The sequence below is a fragment of the Eschrichtius robustus genome, chromosome 7 (genome assembly GCF_028021215.1).
Source record: "Eschrichtius robustus isolate mEscRob2 chromosome 7, mEscRob2.pri, whole genome shotgun sequence".
Classification (NCBI taxonomy): domain Eukaryota; kingdom Metazoa; phylum Chordata; class Mammalia; order Artiodactyla; family Eschrichtiidae; genus Eschrichtius; species Eschrichtius robustus.
In genome coordinates, this window is record NC_090830.1 from 3,175,126 (window position 1) to 3,195,838 (window position 20,713).

At 39.5% G+C, this 20,713-nt stretch overlaps 1 protein-coding gene across 2 annotated transcripts in view; it reads left to right on the forward strand.

Annotated features, from left to right (window-relative positions):
* The window catches only part of ANK3 (ankyrin 3), a 686,366-nt gene that overhangs the window by 117,715 nt on the left and 547,938 nt on the right, over positions 1 to 20,713 (forward strand). For both annotated transcript variants that reach the window (XM_068547493.1, XM_068547494.1), the window contains exon 2: positions 3,546 to 3,584. In XM_068547493.1, the coding sequence (XP_068403594.1) occupies positions 3,546 to 3,584 (39 nt within the window). The remainder of the gene's footprint in view (positions 1 to 3,545; positions 3,585 to 20,713) is intronic.

The following is a 20,713-nucleotide window of genomic DNA, read 5'->3' on the forward strand; positions in this document are numbered from 1 at the left end:
TCAGAAATCACATAAGTACTCGCCTCACACCATACCAACAATAAATTCTACACAGATTGAAAAGAAGAGAGGCAAGGGTAAAAGGTAGTAGCAGAGTTGGAGGGCAAGTAAAAGAATATATAAGTAGCTATTTCATTGAAATTGGACTGGGGAAAAACTTTCTAAGCATAGAAACCATGGAAGAAACCACAAAAGAAATGATTGATATGCTTGATTATATAAAATTTCAACTTCCGTGCATCAAAACCATTATAAAGCAAACCTAAATGCAAAGAACAGACTAGGGAGGCAAATGAAAATATGTATACAATTATAATACACAAATGATTAATATCTTTATTGTATAATGAACTCTTACAAATCAATAAGAAAACTACAAATTTCCTAAGTAAAAATGGTCAAAGGCAATAACAGGAGAACTACCATAAATTTTAAAAATTACTCCGCAGTAATAATAAGAAAAACTAATTAAAATTAAAGGTAGATGTTATTTTCGCTATGAGATAAAAGTATTTTATGAAAATTTTAAGGTACATTTGAACATTTTGAGAAACAGGAACTGAGCTGCACTGTTCATTTTCCTTTTGGTGGGCAATCTATAGATTTTTGTCCTTTTGGTGGGCAAATTATAGACAAATGCCATGGGAAAAGTTTATGCCTTTTCTTCAGAAATTCCATTTTGGTGAGTTTCACTTAAGGAAATTAGCCATATCATGTTGAGATTTTTTTTTTTTTTTTTTAAGAAAGACTTTATTATTATTTATTTATTTATGGGTGTGTTGGGTCTTCGTTTCTGTGCGAGGGCTTTCTCTAGTTGCGGCAAGTGGGGGCCACTCTTCATCGCGGTGCGCGGGCCTCTCACTATCGCGGCCTCTCTTGTTGCGGAGCACAGGCCCCAGACGCGCAGGCTCAGTAGTTGTGGCTCACGGGCCCAGTTGCTCCGCGGCATGTGGGATCTTCCCAGACCAGGGCTACGAACCCCTGTCCCCTGCATTGGCAGGCAGATTCTCAACCACTGCGCCACCAGGGAAGCCCTGAGATTTTTATACAAGGATATTATTTCAATGTTAGATGTACTAGACAAAAAGAAAAGCAAGACGACTTAAATAATAAATATCAGAAAATATTTGAACGAATTTTGTGAATATGAGGATTTGGATGCATGATCTATTAAGACTGTGTTTTCAAAGACTATTATATATATAAATGATTTAATGTTAAGGGAAAAAGGCAAGATACACTGTATATGCAGTATAATTCTAAATCTCATTTAAAATACTGTGTGTATAACTTTATATATTGAAAGGGAACAAGAGAAGATGTTAATTTCCTTCTAAATGGTGGGGTTGTGATGGGTTTTTTCTTTTTTTATAAATTTATTTATTTATTTATTTATTTTTGGCTGTGTTGGGTCTTCGTTTCTGTGTGAGGGCTTTCTCTAGTTGCGGCAAGTGGGGGCCACTCTTAATCGCGGTGCGCGGGCCTCTCACTATCGCGGCCTCTCCCGTTGCGGAGCACAGGCTCCAGACGCGCAGGCTCAGTAGTTGTGGCTCACGGACCCAGTTGCTCCGCGGCATGTGGGCTCCTCCCAGACCAGGGCTCGAACCCGTGTCCCCTGCATTGGCAGGCAGAATCTCAACCACTGCGTCACCAGGGAAGCCCTTGATGGGTTTTTATTCTCCGCATTTTGCATATTTTCTACAATGAATGTATATAGCTTTCATATATAATTATAAAAAGTTATTGGGACTTCCCTGGTGGCACAGTAGTTAAGAATCCGCCTGCCAATGCAGGGGACACAGGTTCGAGCCCTGGTCTGGGAAGATCCCACATGCTGCGGAACAACTAAGCCCGTGCGCCACAACTACTGAGCCTGGCTCTAGAGCCCGCGAGCCACAGCTACTGAGCCCACACGTGACAACTACTGAAGCCCGTGCACCCTAGAGCCCGTGTGCCGCAACTACTGAGCCTACACGCTACAACTACTGAAGCCCGCGTGCTCTAGGGCCCGCATGCCACAACTACTGAGCCCGCGTGCTGCAACTACTGAAGCCCGCACGCCTAGAGCCCGTGTTCCACAACAAGAGAAGCCTCCGCAATGAGAGGCCCGTGCACCGCAACGAAGAGTAGCCCCTGCTCGCTGCAACTAGAGAAAGCCCGCGCACAGCAACGAAGACCCAACGCAGCCAAAAAAGAAAAAAGTTATTAACGTTATTGTTTTAGAAGATGTAAAGATTAAATTTAAAAATATGGCTAAGAATAAAGTAAGGTTTTAGTAATGTTAATTTTATTTTCCTTTAATGGAACCTTAGATAGAAACTTCAAATTTCAGATTTAATTATTTATGATTTGATAGTGGATTTTTAAAAACTGACAGATGAAATAATCTGTGTGGCATCAATTTGTATTGGTTTTGGTAGAGCTGAGTTAACTAATGCAAGCGTCGCTAGAACTGAAGGTCCAAAGCAGAATGTTCCTTTCTTCATATTCTACATACATAAGCTTTGATTCCTGTTGGAATAATTTGCATCTTGCACATATTGCTATATCCTAATAGGAAACAAGCTAAGAGCATTTTTTTTTTCCCTGATGGGATAAAGTTAGCATTTTGTAAAAGCAGAAAGTCAGCCATAACCTTCATCTTGGAGTACCTGTTCTCAAAGTGGGTCCTTAGTTTTCTCTTTCGAGGCTGTAATAATATTACAGGAGCCATGTCATCTCTTGCATATTCAGGCTTTTGGCTTTTACCTGCCTTGTCATTTCTGGCTCTTGGTAAACAATATTTGTGGTAATGAAGTTTGAGAACGAAAATGGATTTCTCATAATAGCTGTGGAGGGAAATGGTATGGAAAAATGTTTCACTGTGCCAGCATTTTCACACAGAGGAAAATTTTTTTGCCTTATCTTTACTATAACTGTTGAAGCTGTATCTCATGGGCATATTCATTTCAAGTTCAGGGTCATACTTTTTGTGCATTTGGCACAACTTCGTCTTTAAAAATTCTATTCAGATTATTGATGCCATTGATTGGGTGTGCATACTTCCGAGCTTTCCTTTATTGCGTAGTAATCTAAGCATTTCCTGCAGACTTCTTTCCCTGTAATCCATCATATTTCCTCTGTTTTTCTTTGTGTCCCCTTTTACGGCACCTCCTGTGTTTTTTTTTTTTTTTAACATCTTTATTGGAGTATAATTGCTGTGTTAGTATGTGCTGTATAACAAAGTGAATCAGATATACATATACATATATCCCCATATCTCCTCCCTCTTGCGTCTCCCTCCCTCCCTCCCTACCCCGCCCCTCTAGGTGGTCACAGAGCACCGAGCTGATCTCTCTGTGCTATGCGGCTGCTTCCCACTAGCTATCGATTTTACATTTGGTAGTGTATATATGTCCATGCCACTCTCTCACTTCGTCCCAGCTTACCCTTCCCCTACTTCCTATGTTTTTAAGTCCATTAATAACAAGCATTTGTAAACTACTGTCATGGTAAATATATGAAATTCTTTCATATTTGCTAAATGTTGATTTCTTTGTTTTTAGGATGACTATGGATCCTACTATTCACGAAGCTCTAGAAAGGTAAATTAACAGTGACTTCAACAAATCTATTATTTTTGGTTTCCTTTCTTTGTTGTAATTGTAAACATGGACTCAAATGAATTTTTTATATGAGATGCTACTTTTAACTAGTTTATTAGTTTTTTAAAATTAGAGAATAAGTTGAAAGCTTTTATAGTTTGCCTAGTGGGGTGACCTGGTCACCTGGACACGTGTTCATGATAGGATGGTACCTTGAGGGTGTCCACTGTGTTCCACACCTGGTCCTCAGCTGTGCAGTCTGAGGTTTGAGTTTATGGCACGTGAGAGTAGCCATGTCCCTTGGAGACGGATGCAGCGTCAATTTCTCCGTTTATGATGCCATGAGAGCCCAATGCTTGGCTTACCTCATTAGTACATTCCTTCTCTCCTGTTTGAAAAGCCTGCATGGGAGTCCAATTATGATCGGTCATTGTCTTCTAGATCTGGAATTAGAACAAGGAGAGCCAGTTTGAAGATTTTAATAGTGAAAGACTTTTTCGCCATGATAACCTGATGTGTCTGTCTAACCTTGAGGGGTGTTCTCCTCTGTGGGCCATGTGGGTTCCTTTTCCCCGTACAGTGATGAGTATAGGCACACCTTGTTTTATTGCACTGCACTTTATTGTGCTTTGCAGATGTTGCATTTTGTTTTTTCTTTTTGTTTGTTTTACAAAGTGAAGGTTTGGGGCAAGCCTGCATAAAGCAAGTCTGTCGGCGTCATTTTTCCAACAGTGTTTGCTCACTTTGTGTCTCTGTGTCACATTTCAGTAATTCTTACAATACTTCAAACTTTTTCGTGACTGTTATATTTGTTATGGTGATCTGTGATCAGTGATCTTTGATGTTACTATTGTAATTGTTTTGGGGCTCCATGAACCACGTCCATATAAGATGGCAGACTTAATAAATGTGTATGTTGACTGTTCCACTGACCGGCCTTCCCCCCTATTTCTCCCTTTCCTTGGGCCTACCTATTCCCTGAGACACAACAATATTGAAATTAGGCTAATTAATAAGTTTACAATGGCCTCTAAGTGTTCAAGTGAAAGGAAGGGTCGATATCTCTCACCTTAAAGGCCAAAAGCTAGGCTTCTTGCTCCAAGCAGCGTGAATGCAAAGGAAGAGTTCTTGAAGGAAATTAGAAGTGCTTCTCCAGGGAACATACAAATGATAAGAAAGTGAAACAGCCCTATTGCTGATATGGAGAAAGTTGTAGTGGTCTGGATAGAAGATCAAACCAGCCACAACATTCCCTTCAGCCAAAGCCTAATCCAGAGCAAGGTCCTAACTCCCTTCAATTCTGTGAAGGCTGAGAGAGATGAGAAAGCTGCAGAAGAAAAGTTTGAAGCTAGCAAAGGTTGGTTCATGAGATTTAAGGAAAGAAGTCATCTCCATAACATCAAAGTGCAAAGTGAAGCAGCAAGTGCTGATGTAGAAGCTGCAGCAAGTTATCCAGAAAATCTAGCTAAGATTTTGAAGGTGGCTACACTAAACAACAGATTTTCAATGCGGACACATCAGCCTTCTATTGGAAGAAGATGCCATTTAGGACTTTCATAACTTGAGAGGAGAAGTCAATGCCTGGCTTCACTTGAAAGCTTCAAAGGACAGGCTGACTCTTGTTAGGGGCTAATGCAGCTGGTGACTTGAAGTTGAAGCCAATGCTCATTTACCATTCTGAAAATTCTAGGGCCCTTACAAATTACGCTAAACCTACTCTGCCTGTGCTCTGTAAATGGAACAACAAAACCTGGATGACAGCACATCTGTTGACAACATGGTTTACTGAATATTTTAAGCCTACTCTTGAGACCTTCTGCTAGGAAAAAAAGATTCCTTTTAAATTATTACTGCTTATTGACAATGTACCTGGTCATCCAAGAGCTCTGATGGAGATGTACAATGAGATTAATGCTGTTTTCATGCCTGCCAACACAACATCCATTCTGCAGCCCATGGATCAAGCAGTAATTTCAACTCTCAGGTCTCATTATTTAAGAAACACATTTCATAAGACCATAGCTGCCATAGATAGTGATTCCTCTGATGGATCTGGAGAACGTAAACTGAAAAAAGTTTTATAAAGGATTCACCATTCTAGATGCCATTAAGAACATTCATGATTCATGGGAAGAGGTCAAAATATCAACATTAACAGGAGTTTGGAAGAAGTTGATTCCAACCCTCATGGATGACTTGGAGGGGTTCACAACTTCAGTGGAGAGAGTAACTACAGTTGGGGTGGAAATAGCACGAGAACTAGAATTAGAAGTGGAACCTGAAGATGTGACTGAATTGCTGCAATCTCCTGATAAAACTTGAATGGATGAGGAGTTGCTTCTTATGGAAGCAAAGAAACAAAGAAAGTGGTTTCTTGAAATGGAATCTATTGCTGTTGAAGATGCTGTGTGAAGATTGTTGAAATGACAGCAAAGGATTTAGAATATTACATAAACTTATTTGATAAAGCAGTGGCAGGGTTTGAGAGGATTGACTCCAATTTTGAAAGAAGTTCTGTGGGTAAAATGCTATCAAACCGCATTGGATGCTACAGAGAAATCTTTCATATAAGGAAGAGTCCAGTAATGCAGCAAACTTCATTGTTGTCTTACTTTAAGAAATTGCCACCTTCGGCAACTACCGCCCTGACCAGTCAGCAGCCGTCAATATCGAGGTAAGACCCTCCACCAGCTGAAAGATTACTGACTCACTGAAGGCACAGATGATGGTGAGCATGTTTTAGCAGTAAAGTATTTTTTAATTAAGGCATGTACATTGTTTTTTTAGACATAATAATATTGCACACAATAGACTACAGTGTAGTATAAACATAAATTTTATATATGTACTGGGAAACCAAAAATTTGGTGTGACTTGCTTTATTGCAGTATTTGCTTTATTGTGGTGGTCTGGAACCAAACCTACGCTATCTGGAACCAAACCTACAGTTTCTACCATTCATCTTTCCACATGCTCATAACTTCCACTGGTCTTTCTGCTTTTAGTCTGGGAGGTATTATGCTTTCCAACTGTCAGGCTAAGGCAACAGTTAAGACAGACTGCTTTTGAATGTCATCTCTACTTGACTCTGTGCTCTTGGACAAGGTACTGAATTGCTCTATGCTTCATTTTCCTCATTTGAAAATAGTAAGAGTACCTACCTCATAGGTTTGTTGTGAGATGAAACATTTAACTCAGTGACATAATAAGAGCTCAATAAATATCTCCAAACAATATAATTCATGTTATTATGGCTTAATGTTTGTTCTAAGGTGACTTCCACACACATATGTATAGATTTTATTAGGTTGAATGATGTGAAATTGCCATTTTGGTATGTCAAAAACACCAGCTATTTCATATGGCTAAACCCAATAATAACTTATGATTCCATTTCTTGTCTATAGAACCTTTAGTTATTTTGCTTACACATGTCACTACCCTAATTTAACATATAAGTGCACTTGAATTATCTTCCTTAACTCATGTTATTTTGTTGTTGGTCAATGAAATGGCAGAGTAATACCGACCTTGGAGGGTCATGAGCTACTCATAAGAATGATAATGTCGTCTGTGGAGATTTTTACATCGGTTCAGTAGGCATTTCTCATCATGTCACCGGCAGGGTCTCACCTCTGCAGGATGTTGCATTGTTGCTGGTCATTGTTATTTGTGTCACTAGTGATAAGCTGAAACCAGATTCATCTGAGTCCTACACTTAATTTCATCTTGCCCATGTTTCATATGTCTGACCTCTTGAAGAACTTTTGCACGTTTAGGGTATTTTCTTTTCCAGTAATTTTAGGGGACAAGAATATCACTATCTTCATTTTCTAAAGTTAAAAAAATTGAATCATATGTGAAATGGATCAAAAGCATAGCTCCCAGTTAGTGGCTCTGCAGAGAGCTGAACGGAGATCTTCAGAATTTCAAAGCTAAGGTAGGTTTTGATTGGTTTCATTTAAAACTCTCATTTTATGTAGTTAGATAAATAAAAATCTTAAAAGGTTGTCTGAGATAATGATAGTAGAATCAAAACAGGAATGGCTGTCTCCCAGCTTCCCCCATTTTTACTCTATTTCTAGGATTCTGTGGTTGCTCAAAAGATTTCTCTGCTTTAGAATCTTAAATCTAGCATAGTTAATAATTGATACCATTTGCAGAATGAACGAAACATGAATTTTACCAATACTCTGGCGAAGAACAAAAATATACGTTGTCACGTTTCATGATTGAAACATCTTTGTTGATCTTAAATCTTCTATGAGAATGAAACAACTACTCATGTGTGGATTTAGACCTTTCTTGTTCTGTTCTACTCATGTATTTGTGCACAGACTGACCTCCTTTATTTAGCCTTTAGTCATTTAAACAGCTTCTGGAATGAATGTGTGGTCATCCTACCTACCTTCTATAGCAGTCTTTTACGCGTGGTTTAAATGCTGTCTTTACTGAAGTCCTGGCTTTGTACCTGTGATGTCTGAAGACCTTAGGCAGCTGTTGGGAATGCCAGGCTGAAATGATTTCTCTAGAGGCTCCAACAGCATCAGGAATTCAGTTAGGCGAGTGATCAAAACTAACTGGGGCAAAAAGAGGCTCAGAGCTGATGCCTTTTATCCCCAAAGTGAAGGGTTTCTTCTGCTTTTTAGGGGGGATCTTGGCAGTATCTCTTCTGGCCTCTGTTTGGTTTGAGCATAAGCTTAACTGTCTTGGTGCTTTGGAACCTGACTGGTCTCTCAGCTGAGTCTGCCTTCTCTCTTGTCAATTTCAAAGAACATACCAGAAGCCAGAGATCTGAACTCTAAAGAGGCCCCTCACTGCTTTATACCCACTCCAGCCCCTTCCTTTCCAGGCACTTCATGTTCAACCCACTCGGCTAGCAAAATGGGGCCCCAGGAGGCAACATAGAATCCCTGTCATTTTTTTCAGAATCCCTGTTATCGAATCCTCTCACCCAGTTAAAATATTAAAGTCTTCCTGGGATTAGGCAATGAGGAGAAATGACTTCATGGTGCATAAATTGAAGGCGTGGCTTGGGTGAATTCTGAGTTTAATGAGATAAAAAGAGTATCAATAAAAATGAAAGGAAACCCATTTATTATGTCTGGTATTGGACTCTTCCCCCCCCCCCCCCCACTACTTTGATTATGTGTTTTTATAGAATGTGAATCAAATGGCAGCATTTAAGAGACCGAGGTCACTTTTTTTTTAAAAATTAATTTATTTTTATTTTTGGCTGTGTTGGGTCTTCGTTTCCGTGCGAGGGCTTTCTCTAGTTGTGGCAAGCGGGGGCCACTCTTCATCGCGGTGCGTGGGCCTCTCACTGTCGCGGCCTCTCTTGTTGCGGAGCACAGGCTCCAGATGCGCAGGCTCAGTAGCTGTGGCTCACGGGCCTAGTTGCTCCGCGGCACGTGGGATCTTCCCAGACCAGGGCTCGAACCCGTGTCCCCTGCATTGGCGGGCAGACTCTCAAGCACTGCGCCACCAGGGAAGCCCCCCGAGGTCACTTTTTAAATCTTGTCCGCCAAAGACTTGCCTAGGCAGGCCTTTGATTTAGATGTTTGTAGATGTGACTTGACATCTGCACATAGGTGTGCTGTCAGAACATGTGATTTAGTTAATAGAAAGGATGAAGTAAAGCATGAGCTTCTCTGATAGAATTCTTTTGTCTTTGACCTGAAGAATATGAGTAATCAGGAACGATGCTCCCTCGTGTTGGGCAAAGTCTGCCTCCTGGTGACACAACTCTAGGAACTGTCAGAATTGACTCATGCCCACCTTAAGGGTACGGGTCACAATGAATCTGACTAAAAATACCTGGATGATTGGTGGTGTTTGCGAAAGTGTGTTTTCCTTCTACGTTCGGAACAGATCAGAGCTGCCAGCATGCGGACGCCCCGCTGCCCTGAAGGTCTTTATGGGGAGAGACTGACTGACGTGAGGTTCAGATGTGAGAGAGCTCTGGCCACACCCGCTGTCACTTCCCTCAGTTCAGGACCGATCTGAAGGCTGAGATGTGTCTTTGCTCTTTGCTCCTTCAAGTGGGCCCTTCTTGAAGGTGTGTGGTCAGTAGGAAGAAAAGACTCCCATTTTCTCTTGGGAGTGTCAGTCCTGAAACATTTTGTCATGACATTCAAGGAAGATGTGTTTGCTTTGATTTCTGTTCTAAAGAGAATTCTATTGTTGGTCCTTTTAAAAATGTGTTAGGAATACATGTGTGTATGTGTGTGTGTGTGTGTGTGTGTGTGAGAGAGAGAGAGAGAGAATGTGATGGGGAGAGATAAGGGGGTATGTAGAGAATGAAAGGGGGATTTGGAAGATTAAAGAATCATAACTCTTACTCAGAATAGTTACAAATGTATATAATTTACCTGTATCAGAAATCATCTTATAAATGACAAGTCGTTAGTTAACTAACATCTAGTTATCACATACAAGTAACTTACGCAAGCTCAGAACCTATGAGCTTAGAATCCTGGCCCAGCAGACCGAAGAATCAATAACCAAAACGTGTTACTCTCATGCTCTCTCAAAATGGTCCTCCCTAGGATCTTTCTACACAATGAGAAAATCCAGTTTTTCAATTGACCCTCTGGTTTCCAGTACGCCACTTTAGAGCTGGTAAAGATTTCAAAAATGATGTCTGTTATCACAGTATTTTCTCCCAGATCTCTGATGCTGTCTATTTACTGTCTCCCTGAAAGTTCAGAGAATAATCTATTTTATTTTTTTCTGCATGTTTATTATGCTTTGCTCAAGTCAGTGGTGAGGCTGTCATATTTACCCTGTAAAAGGACTTAACATATGATGGTCACACTACTAGTTTGGATTGGTTACTAGATTCAAGAGTTTGGCAGTTGATAAAGTTCCATTTCTAAAAATACAATATTATAAAAAAATCTTTCCAAAAGGTCCCCATCCTTTTTTTTTTCATGCTTAGTAAACATTGTTTTATCTTAGTAAACATTTAACCTCTTCTTTTGTGAATTGTCTATCCTTGTCTTTGGGCATTATTGTTTTAGGGTATCAACGTTTCTCTCGTCAATTCATAGGAGCTTTTTATATATTAATATCCTTAGTCCTTTGACTCCATTTTAGTGGAAATATTTTTCTAGAGTTCCTTTGCCTTCTAATTCTCTTTATATTATGTTCAACTTGCAAAGTTTAATTTAAAAATTTAGTAAACATGTATTTTCCAACTATGTATAACTGTTAACTGTAGAATTGTTTTCAAATATGTTAATTTTTAGAAAACATGTTACGGCACAGTATTGGGTCATATTTTTGATCTGAAAATCAAAAGGTGGTAATTATGGCTGAAAAGGATGGTGAATGTGGCTGAAAAGGTAGGCTAGAGTCATGCTGGGGGCTTTGAATTCTCAGCTAAGGAGATCAATCTAGTATAGACCTGCTTCACATCAAATTGGATGCAATTGCGGATCACAATATAGTAAGGTATTGAATACGTTAATATTCTCTTTGGAACATTGGGGTAGATTCCAAGCTACCTGGACACTGTCTTATAATTTCACTCTTTTTTAAAACACTTATGGAAGTCCCTTTGTGGCAAACCTTCTTATGAATTAATCCATATCACATCTAAAGCCATGATCACATCTGAAAGGCTTACTATGTGAACTGAGTCTCTAGAACTCAGATTAGTACCCTGGAATTCTAAGGTAAATTCTCACCTTACAGCTCTCATCTTTATGATGCTTTCCGTGTGGTCCTAGCTTGGGGAATGGTACGGTTCCTGATCACCTTCTTCCAGAGGACAGGGTAGCCTACTGGTTCAAGTCTGGCAGATTAGTTCCTAGTTGGGAATTGTGAACAAGTTACCTGCCTGTTTATATTCCTCCATTTTCTCATTTCTAAAGGGGAATAATAACAGGTCCTTACCTCAGAGAGTTATTATGAAAATAAAATGAGAACTCACCATTCTCAAAAAAGTTCTTGGTGCATTACATGGATTTGCTAAGTGTTAAGTATCACCACCATCAACATGCAGATGCCGCTTCCTCCTTCCTTTTTCCTCAGTTGATGGCATTCTAAGCCCATCTTCCATGTGGTAGGTTTTAAGAGAATGGTGGTAATACCCAGAAAATTATGAGGACTTAACATTTTTAATAGTGTAGTAATGAAGCAGTAGGCAAGAAGTTGCTGACAGATCTGGGCAATGATGCTTTAAATGCCAATTTCAAAATGATCAAAGTTTCTTCCCATGGATGCTTCCCTGACCCACGTGACATACACCTCCACATCCATTTGTGATATTCTAAAAGTTGGACCAAAATAGATGAACAGGATTTGAGAATGTTAATCTCATTTTGGTCTTAATGATAAATGTTTATCAGTCTGTCTATGTATCTATCCACCTATCTAATGTGTATGTTATCACTATATATATATAGGTATCACTATATGTAATATATATGTATGTATGTATACATACGGTTGCATGCACACACACACGTATAGTCTGTATTTGTATAACATATATAGTGATGGAAGTTAGAGCTCTAAAAAGTCTTCATAATTCCAGATTCTTGCTGAGCCTCTTGCTAAGAACTGCTCTGCTAATTCATCCAGGGGGAGGACCTGGGGGGAGCCTCAGTGTGATAAATGCTATTTACTCCAAGCTATGATGGTGGGCTCCTTTCTTCACTGTGGACTGTAATGCATATCATCCACTGCTCAGCCTGCAATTCCAACTCAAAAGTGATTCTGTCTCAGGCCAGAAAGAAAACAGGACACATATGTGTTCTTTTTTTAAAAATTCTTTTCCATTATGGTTTATCCCAGGACATTGAATATAGTTCCCTGTGCTATACAGTAGGAACTTGTCGTCCATCATTTTATATGTAATAGTTGGCATCTACTAACCTCAAACTCCCCAGTCCACCGCTTCCTGACCCCCAATGTACTCATTCTTAGGTTCACGAAAGAGAAAAAGACTTCCTGATGTAGTTGATTGTAGTTTGTCTTTTGAACATATAACCAATCTGCTGATACTTAATGACTTCATATCGTGCAGTAGAAGAAAAGGAAACGAGCTAACATTTACTGAGTGGCCATTATGTGCTACATGCTGTTAACTCATTTGATTCTCTCATGAATCTGTTAGGCTGGTTTAATTACTCTTAACTGAGGCTCGAAGTAGTTGGTAAATAGGAGAGCTCTGATCTGAACCCCAGCTTAACTGATCCCCGAAATCGTGCTTTTTCCAGGGCTATGCTGTCCGCTGATATATTAGATTATGAATGAGGGAGACCAGGAAAATTGTTCCATTTTCTGTGTGTGACATTTCAAGTACTGGCCCTGGCTGGCCATGCGCAGGGAAGTCGGCAGGCGCTGCTGCTGACAGTATGAGCCGCGTGACGTGGGTTCCCCCTCCCACGTAAGCTCCCCCCTCTCTCTGTTCTCTCCAGCTGCTCCCAGGTTTGAGGGGGCACACAGCCTTGCTCTTCACACCTCACCTCGGCCTTCTGGCTTCTAACCTGCCCTCTCCCTCCCACCAAAGTTTTAACATTCACTAGATTAGCTTTGTAACTGGTAAAGCCATATTGGTGACAGCTATTTACTTCACTTATTTATTTCTACTCCGATCTAGTGTTTTGAATATCCAGCTATAATTTGAGGCATGTATCACCTCCTGAGAAAAGAGTCATCAGTTAAGATGTCAGCCTTGTCAGGATTCCTGAGCACTGTACTGATAGGTACTTGGAAATGATATAGTTAGAACATATGCTAAAACCTTCTGCCATGTAAATATGTTGCTCTTTACCGGAAAGTTTCCAGAATTCAATAGGCAGCCTTTTACAACGATTTAGGTATTCTGTGTTGGATTTGGCCTTTCTTATTAAGACTTTTTTAAATTAGAAAGGCAGGAAATGTGTAGATGAGCTTGAGAGTCTGAATGATGCAGACTCAAATTTTAGTCCCATCTCTCACTGCTTGAGTGCCCCCAGACAAGACACTTTACTTCTTCTTTTTTTTTTTTTTTAGATTTTTTTTTGATGTGGACCATTTTTAAAGTCTTTATTGAATTTGTTACAATATTGCTCCTGTTGTTTATGTTTTGGTTTTTTGGCCGCGAGACATGTAGGATCTTAGCTCCCCAACCAGGGATCGAACCCACACCCTCTGCGCTGGAAAGCGAAGTCTTAACCACTGGACTGCCAGGGAAGTCCCTCACTTTACTTCTTGGAGCTCTGGTTACCCATCTATAAATTAGATGTGATACCTACTTAATGGGACTGTTTATAACACCCAGTATGGTCCCTAGCACAGAGCTTTACTGAGAAAATATTAGTTCTTTGTGTCTTGGCCTGGAAGGCAATGCTTTTTTTTAAGTTCTTGCCTTCAGTGAACACATGTATATGTGGGAAAGACTGATTCAATAAGCCTTTCCTCTCCTAAAGACTGTATTTCCTTTGCAGTTCTGTATCTGTTCCATTTCAAATAAAGGTTTAAGCTCTCTCATTTCCCTGATACCTCTGCATGAAATAAGGCGTGAACTCAACATACAACAGCTTGTTGGGTGTATTCCATACATCTGTTCTGTGCAAGTGTTCTTCCTGCCGGATCCGGGGGGCAGGGAACCGAGAATCACATTTGCTAGTAGACTTAGCTATTGATGATTCAAGCACATTTATCATGACGTAGGTGATGCTTTTGAGATTGTGCAGGAAGCTGAAATGAGTAATGTGACAGTTCAAGGCTTATAGCCATGGGATAAAACACTTCTCAGCTGTGTAGCGGCAGTTTTCCATTTCAGATTCCTCTTCTCTCTTCTGTGATTCCGTGCTCCCTGCTACCGACTGGCCTTTCCCACCTGCCTGCCGTATTAAGTGAACTCAACAGTTTCTACAAATGATGTTAATATGCCTAAACAAAGGTTAACCGTTCATGAGTACATGCCTAGCAAGGTTTCACCTTAAATTAATCAGCTCTTAGACACTCTCTGGCATCTAAAATTTTTTTTTACTTTTAATTCAACAGATATATATATATATCTCCAAGGCATACTTTTTAATGAAAAAGTAAATATTTTTAATCACCAAATGAGGGAAGACTTTTCTCTTTATAGAAATATATGTTTAAAAAAGGATGATGTAATACTCTTGTTTTCTCTTCATACTGAATAAATCTTTCGCCTTTTACTAAAAAAAAAAAAAAGGATGATGTGTACTTTTTCTAAATCATCTCATGAGACCAATTAATTGGACTAATCAGAGCTTTTAAATTATTTTTAATTTTGTGCTGTTATCAGTGTTCCAAAGGAAAATGTTCCCCAGCACAATTTACAATTGTGTTTGCTTTTTGTCCTAATTCAACCATCGAAAATCTGAGATACATCATTTGTTAAAATCAGGAAATAATAGGGAACTGAAGAATGATTACTTTTTTTTTTTTTTTTGGCTGCACCGTGCGTCTTGTGGGATCTTAGCTCCCCGACCAGGGATCAAACTGGGGCCCTCGGCAGTGAAAGCGCGGAGTCCTAACCATTGGACCACCAGGGAATTCCTGAATGATTACCTTTTATTTTTTATGTTTCTTTTCTAGCTATCAGTGTTGCTGCCCATCAACAGCTAGCACTATATTTTCTGCTGGTTTAAAGTCTAATGATAAAGCTGCGTTTTTATTTTCCCAAGCACTTCGTTGTAGACAGAAATAAGCTGAAATAATGTTACCGTCTACTAATAATGTGGATCTCTGGAGATAATCAGTACCAGCATGACACCCCCTACAGCGTAACTCGAGGAAGCAGGAAGTGTTGCACAAAATGAGAAAGAGTATTTAGAAGTTGTATATGCTTCCTGTTACTTTATTTTATTGATTTCTTTTAGACCATCCTTATGAAATGGGCAGAGAAGCTCTTCTTGATATAACTTCATAGACAAATGGAAGCTCAATTTATATGACTTACACAAGTCCCATAATTGACCTTCCTGTAACTAGAGCCTGGACCTTGGTCCAGTGCTTTGTTTCACTATCCCACTATCCAACTCATTTAAGAGACCACATGCCACCATTCATGTCATTTCCCTGTGAGAAGCAGGCACGGCCTCTTCCTTGGTGGCCTGGACATTAAACATGAATGGATAGAATCCGTAACTAAGTATAGAGAAACTAACACCAGTTCACCAATGAACACGAACCATTCTCTGTGTGTCTCTGCTTTTCCCTTCTCTAAGAGCACCTGGGTCTGGGCTCATCACACCTTGTTTCTTCCTTTCGGAACCAAGATGGAGACAGACCGGTCTGTGCCTATCACTTGTGGTGATGCCAGTAAGTTTACTCATTATGTTTACCAGGCTCAAGCTTTTAAGATGAGTCTCTATGGAAATAAATTGCTCATTTTAGGGATTGTCTAGTGCTGTGATCAGACATAATCAAGGAAGGTGGAAGATTCTAAAAGAAAGTTATAATGATGTGTTTATTGGAAAACGAAGACAGCAAAACCTAAAATAAATCTTGTTCTGTTGTTCAATGGCAATCTTGGGAACAGCATAGAAAGTGAGCCATGACTAGTGGTGCTTATGGAGCAAAGGTCCACTGTCTACCTTCTAACTCTTGAACTTAGTAATTTAGTTTTGTGGAGCTTGGTTGTTTTGTTTCAGTGATGACACACACTTCCTATGGGTGTTGGGGCCTTTCCTTCCCAATATGGGAGTTGTCTGCTTAGAGCATTGGTGGTGAGGAATTATAGAGGGGCTCAAAGTATTATTAGAGAACTTCCTTCTAGGTCTTTGGCTCTAGAAACCCCAGGGGCAGTATTCTGTCTTCCTTTTTTTCTTTTGCTAATATAGGTAACCTTGAAAAATACACTGAGTAGTTAGTGTCTATTTCCATAGCTCTGGCATGGAAATTTCTTACAGGCTGGAGCGCTGCTTAGACTGGTTGCTAAGCAACCAAGAGGGGTTCACAAGCTTTGTCACAAGCCAGCAATCAAATGAGAGACAATGTTTTCTTTTGATTATTATTATTATTTTTTTGTCAGCTCTTGTTTTTGGTATTGTGTGTTTACATCCTTTGGGGAGTATTATTTATAGAAATGCCTTTTACAAAGACACTTTATTTGTTGAAGGCATTTTGGGTTGATCTTTTTAGATAAAAAGGTGACCAGTAGGTGTTGAAATTAGTCCTTGAAGCAGATGAAATTGTTTTATAAAACGTGGTGGAGTCACACATACTGCTTCAGCCACTCTTTTATTAAGAAAACATACAGGTAGCTTTCCATTCTGCTACTTCTGGTTTTTATTTATTGTGCACGTCTCTGACATAAACCAGTGGCTTTGAATCTGCGGTACCTCTAGCTCTTTTGTCTTTGAATGTCATCTCTGAATAGAAGATCATTTAAACCTTTGTAATCAGGACTTATTCTGACTTAATTTTTTGGAGCCATCTTTTATGTAAATTCTTTTTTTAATGTATTTATTTTATTTATTTATTTATTTTGGCTGTGTTGGGTCTTCATCGCTGAGTGTGGGCTTTCTCTAGTTGTGGTGAGCGGGGGCTACTCTTGGTTGTGGTGTGCGGGCGTCTCATTGCGGTGGCTTCTTTTGTTGTGGAGCATGGGCTCTAGGTGCACGGGCTTCAGTAGTTGCAGCACACGGGCTCAGTAGTTGTGGCTCGCGGGCTCTAGAGTGCAGGCTCAGTAGTTGTGGCACATGGGCTTAGTTGCTCCGTGGCATGTGGGATCTTCCTGGACCAGGGCTCAAACCCGTGTCTCCTGCATTGGCAGGCGGATTCTCAACCACTGCGCCACCAGGGAAGCCCATAAATCCTTCTTTTTAAAACATATTTGTATCCTTTTTTAAATTGAAGTTTAGTTGACTTACAGTATTATATTAGTTTCAGGTGTACAACAGTGATTTGATATTTTTATACATTATGAAATGATTACCACAGTAAGTCTAGAAGCCATTTGTCACCATTCAAAGTTATTACAGTATTATTGACTATATTCCTTATCATGTACATTACATCCCCATGACTTATTTATTCTAAAACAGGAAGTTTGTGCCTCTTAACCCCCTTCACCTATTTGCCCATTCCCCCATCCTCACCCCCATTGTAAATCCTTGACCTTTACAGATTTTGTCTTTCAAATACTAACGAGTCAGCTTTTAAACAAATGCTTGGGTAAATGCTTATAACTGATGTTTATATTTTTAATTATACATTGATGTTGATTCAGTGAGACTGAGGAGTGTGCCTCAGAATAGTAGTCTTACAGGTAGAGAAGAGGAGACTGAAATGATACAGATCTTCTGCCACTGTTCCAAGGGAGGAAATGGTGGATTGTAGAAGCTGCATATCAATGAGCATGATATTGATATCTGGCCAAATAGCAGCTTGGGTTATTGAACTAATAGCTGTGATGACACGAAGAACTGGCAATAATTAGGAGCCAAAATGAGTTCACTAGGAAAAACTCATGTGAAATTAAACCTGTTTTCTTTCTGATGATTTTACTATGCTGGTGATTCATGTAAATCTATAGCCACGGGATACGGATTTTAGTAACATGTTTGATGAAATTTCTTATGATAATCAACATTTCATTACTGCAATCCCTTGCTTTTATGCTTGAAAATAGCACTTAGCAATTTTTTTTTCTGCAGATGGCTATGTAAATTATTTGAAGAAATGAAACAGAACATTAAAACTGATATAAATGTTTTTGAAATTCAGAGATATAACATTTGCATATAAACATTTTCATTTGCATTTTCCCCTTGTAATTTAGCTTACTATGGGAAAAAATTGTTTTTTATTTTTTACATTCAGTATGGAGTGTTTTATTGCATGAGGCCACGCTCACATTTTAGGACAGAGCAATTCAAAGCATTTAGGATGAGCTTTACCACTCATGCCCTCCCAAAGCAAGTGGGGTTCTAGCTCAGGCCTTTGTCACTGCTGCGGTTTTGTGTATGAAGTGTCAGTGTATCAGTGACTATTGGAAAAAGGACCGATACCTTGTCTTAGTTCTTTGTAGAGGTGAACTATTTTTATAAATCAAACTGTAAAACAGTAGTTAGGAATGCTAATTTCTTTCATTTCTTCAACCCACAAGCATTTGCTGAGTGGTGCCCTTCGCTGGTTTGAAGATAGATGCTTTCTTGTTATATCTGAACTCTCAAACTGACCTTTTTTTAGGCTTTTCTGGCCAACTGATGAAGCCTATGAACCTCTTCTCGGAAAGAAGATTTTAAATACGTAAAATAAAATATATGAGAAGTTAGTTATGTTAGAATAGTTACCAAAGATTAAAAATTGTGATTAAGTAATAGATGTACTTACTAATGCATTAAGTAATAAAGTCTAGCAGAGTTTAATATCAGCTATATTTTTGAAATCATGATGAGTTTAAGCAATATCATGGGATACCTGCCTAACTATAGTGTGTGATAGGAAAGTAATTGTTATTTCTATTGGTGATAGTTGCAGGTACTGTTAATACGCTGTGGTTTGTATCATGCCTATATTTATAATGCAAGGAGATGCCAGATTTCAGTTAGATGTTCCTGAAAATAAAAATGTACTTTTCCCCATTCCTGAATCCATAGATCCATGATGGGGGGGCAGGGTGTCCATATACCCCAATTAAAAAAACCCTGTTTACATGTTCACCATTAATTGTATCACAAAAGTAGTTGTCTTAAAAACAAAGTAAAATATAATAGTAATACCTACTGCATAGCACAGAGAACTCTGCTCAATGTTATGTGGCAGCCTGGATGGGAGGGGAGTTTGGGGGAGAGTGGATACATGCATATGTATGGCTGAGTCCCTTTGCTGTGTGTCTGAAACTATCACAACATTGTTAATAGGCTATACTCCAATATAAAATAAAAAGTTAAAAAAAAAAAGAACTGTATTTACATATACGACAGTGATCACTTAGGGTCTTATCAGCCCTTGATTGTGGCTTACTTAACTTATTTTTTTTGAATAGATAATACATGAATATAAAACTTAAAGACACAAAAGGGAATATGTAGTGAAAAGTAAATCCTTTTTGCTTTCTTTTACCCCAGTCACCCCATTCCCCTTCTCATAGCAATGTGTTATATATATATATATGTAATAGATTCATCTTTTTTTTTTTTTTTTTTTCCTTTGGGAGCGTGGAGTCTTTTTTTTTTTTTTAATTTTATTTATTTATTTATTTATTTATGGCTGTGTTGGGTCTGCGTTTCTGTGCGAGGGCTTTCTCCAGTTGCGGCAAGCGGGGGCCACTCTTCATCGCGGTGCGCGGGCCTCTCACTGTCGCGGCCTCTCTTGTTGCGGAGCACAGGCTCCAGACGCGCAGGCTCAGTAGTTGTGGCTCACGGGCCCAGTTGCACCGTGGCATGTGGGATCTTCCCAGACCAGGGCTCGAACCCGTGTCCCCTGCATTGGCAGGCAGATTCTCAACCACTGCGCCGCCAGGGAAGCCCCTAGATTCATCTTTGAAGGGAGATTTTATGTATATACAGGTTCATGTACACACACTTACAGTCTTTTAAATACAGAAATGGTTGCATGCAACACACCTGTACTCCACCCTGAGCATATCAGTAAATACTATATCTTTGAGATTGTTCCATATAGAGTTGCCTTGTCTTTGTAAATAAACTTTTAATTTTAGAATAACGTTACACTGACTGAAAAGTTGCAAAGATAGTACCGCGTTCCCATATTCTTCCCACCCCATTTCTCCTAGTCCAAACATCTTACATGACTGGGGTACATACGTCATAACTAAGGAACTGGCACTGTTACTTTATTATTAACTAAATTCCACACTCTATTCAGATTTCACTCGTTTTCCCCTAATGTCCCCTTTTCTGTTTCAGGATCCATGTTATATTTAGTCATCATGTCTCTTAAAGCGTCCCCTAGCCTGTGATGGTTTCTCAGATTTTCCTTGTTTTTGACAACCTTGACAGCTCTCAGGAATGCTGGTTAGGTAGTTTTTGGAACGTCCTTCTGCTGAGTTTGTCTTGTGTTTTTCTCATGGTGAGACTGGAGTTACAGGCTTGGGGGAGCATGGCCGCAGAGGTGAGGAGCCTTTCTCATCACCAATATCAAGAGTACAGGCTATAGACATGGCTTATCAGTGGTGATACTAACCTTGG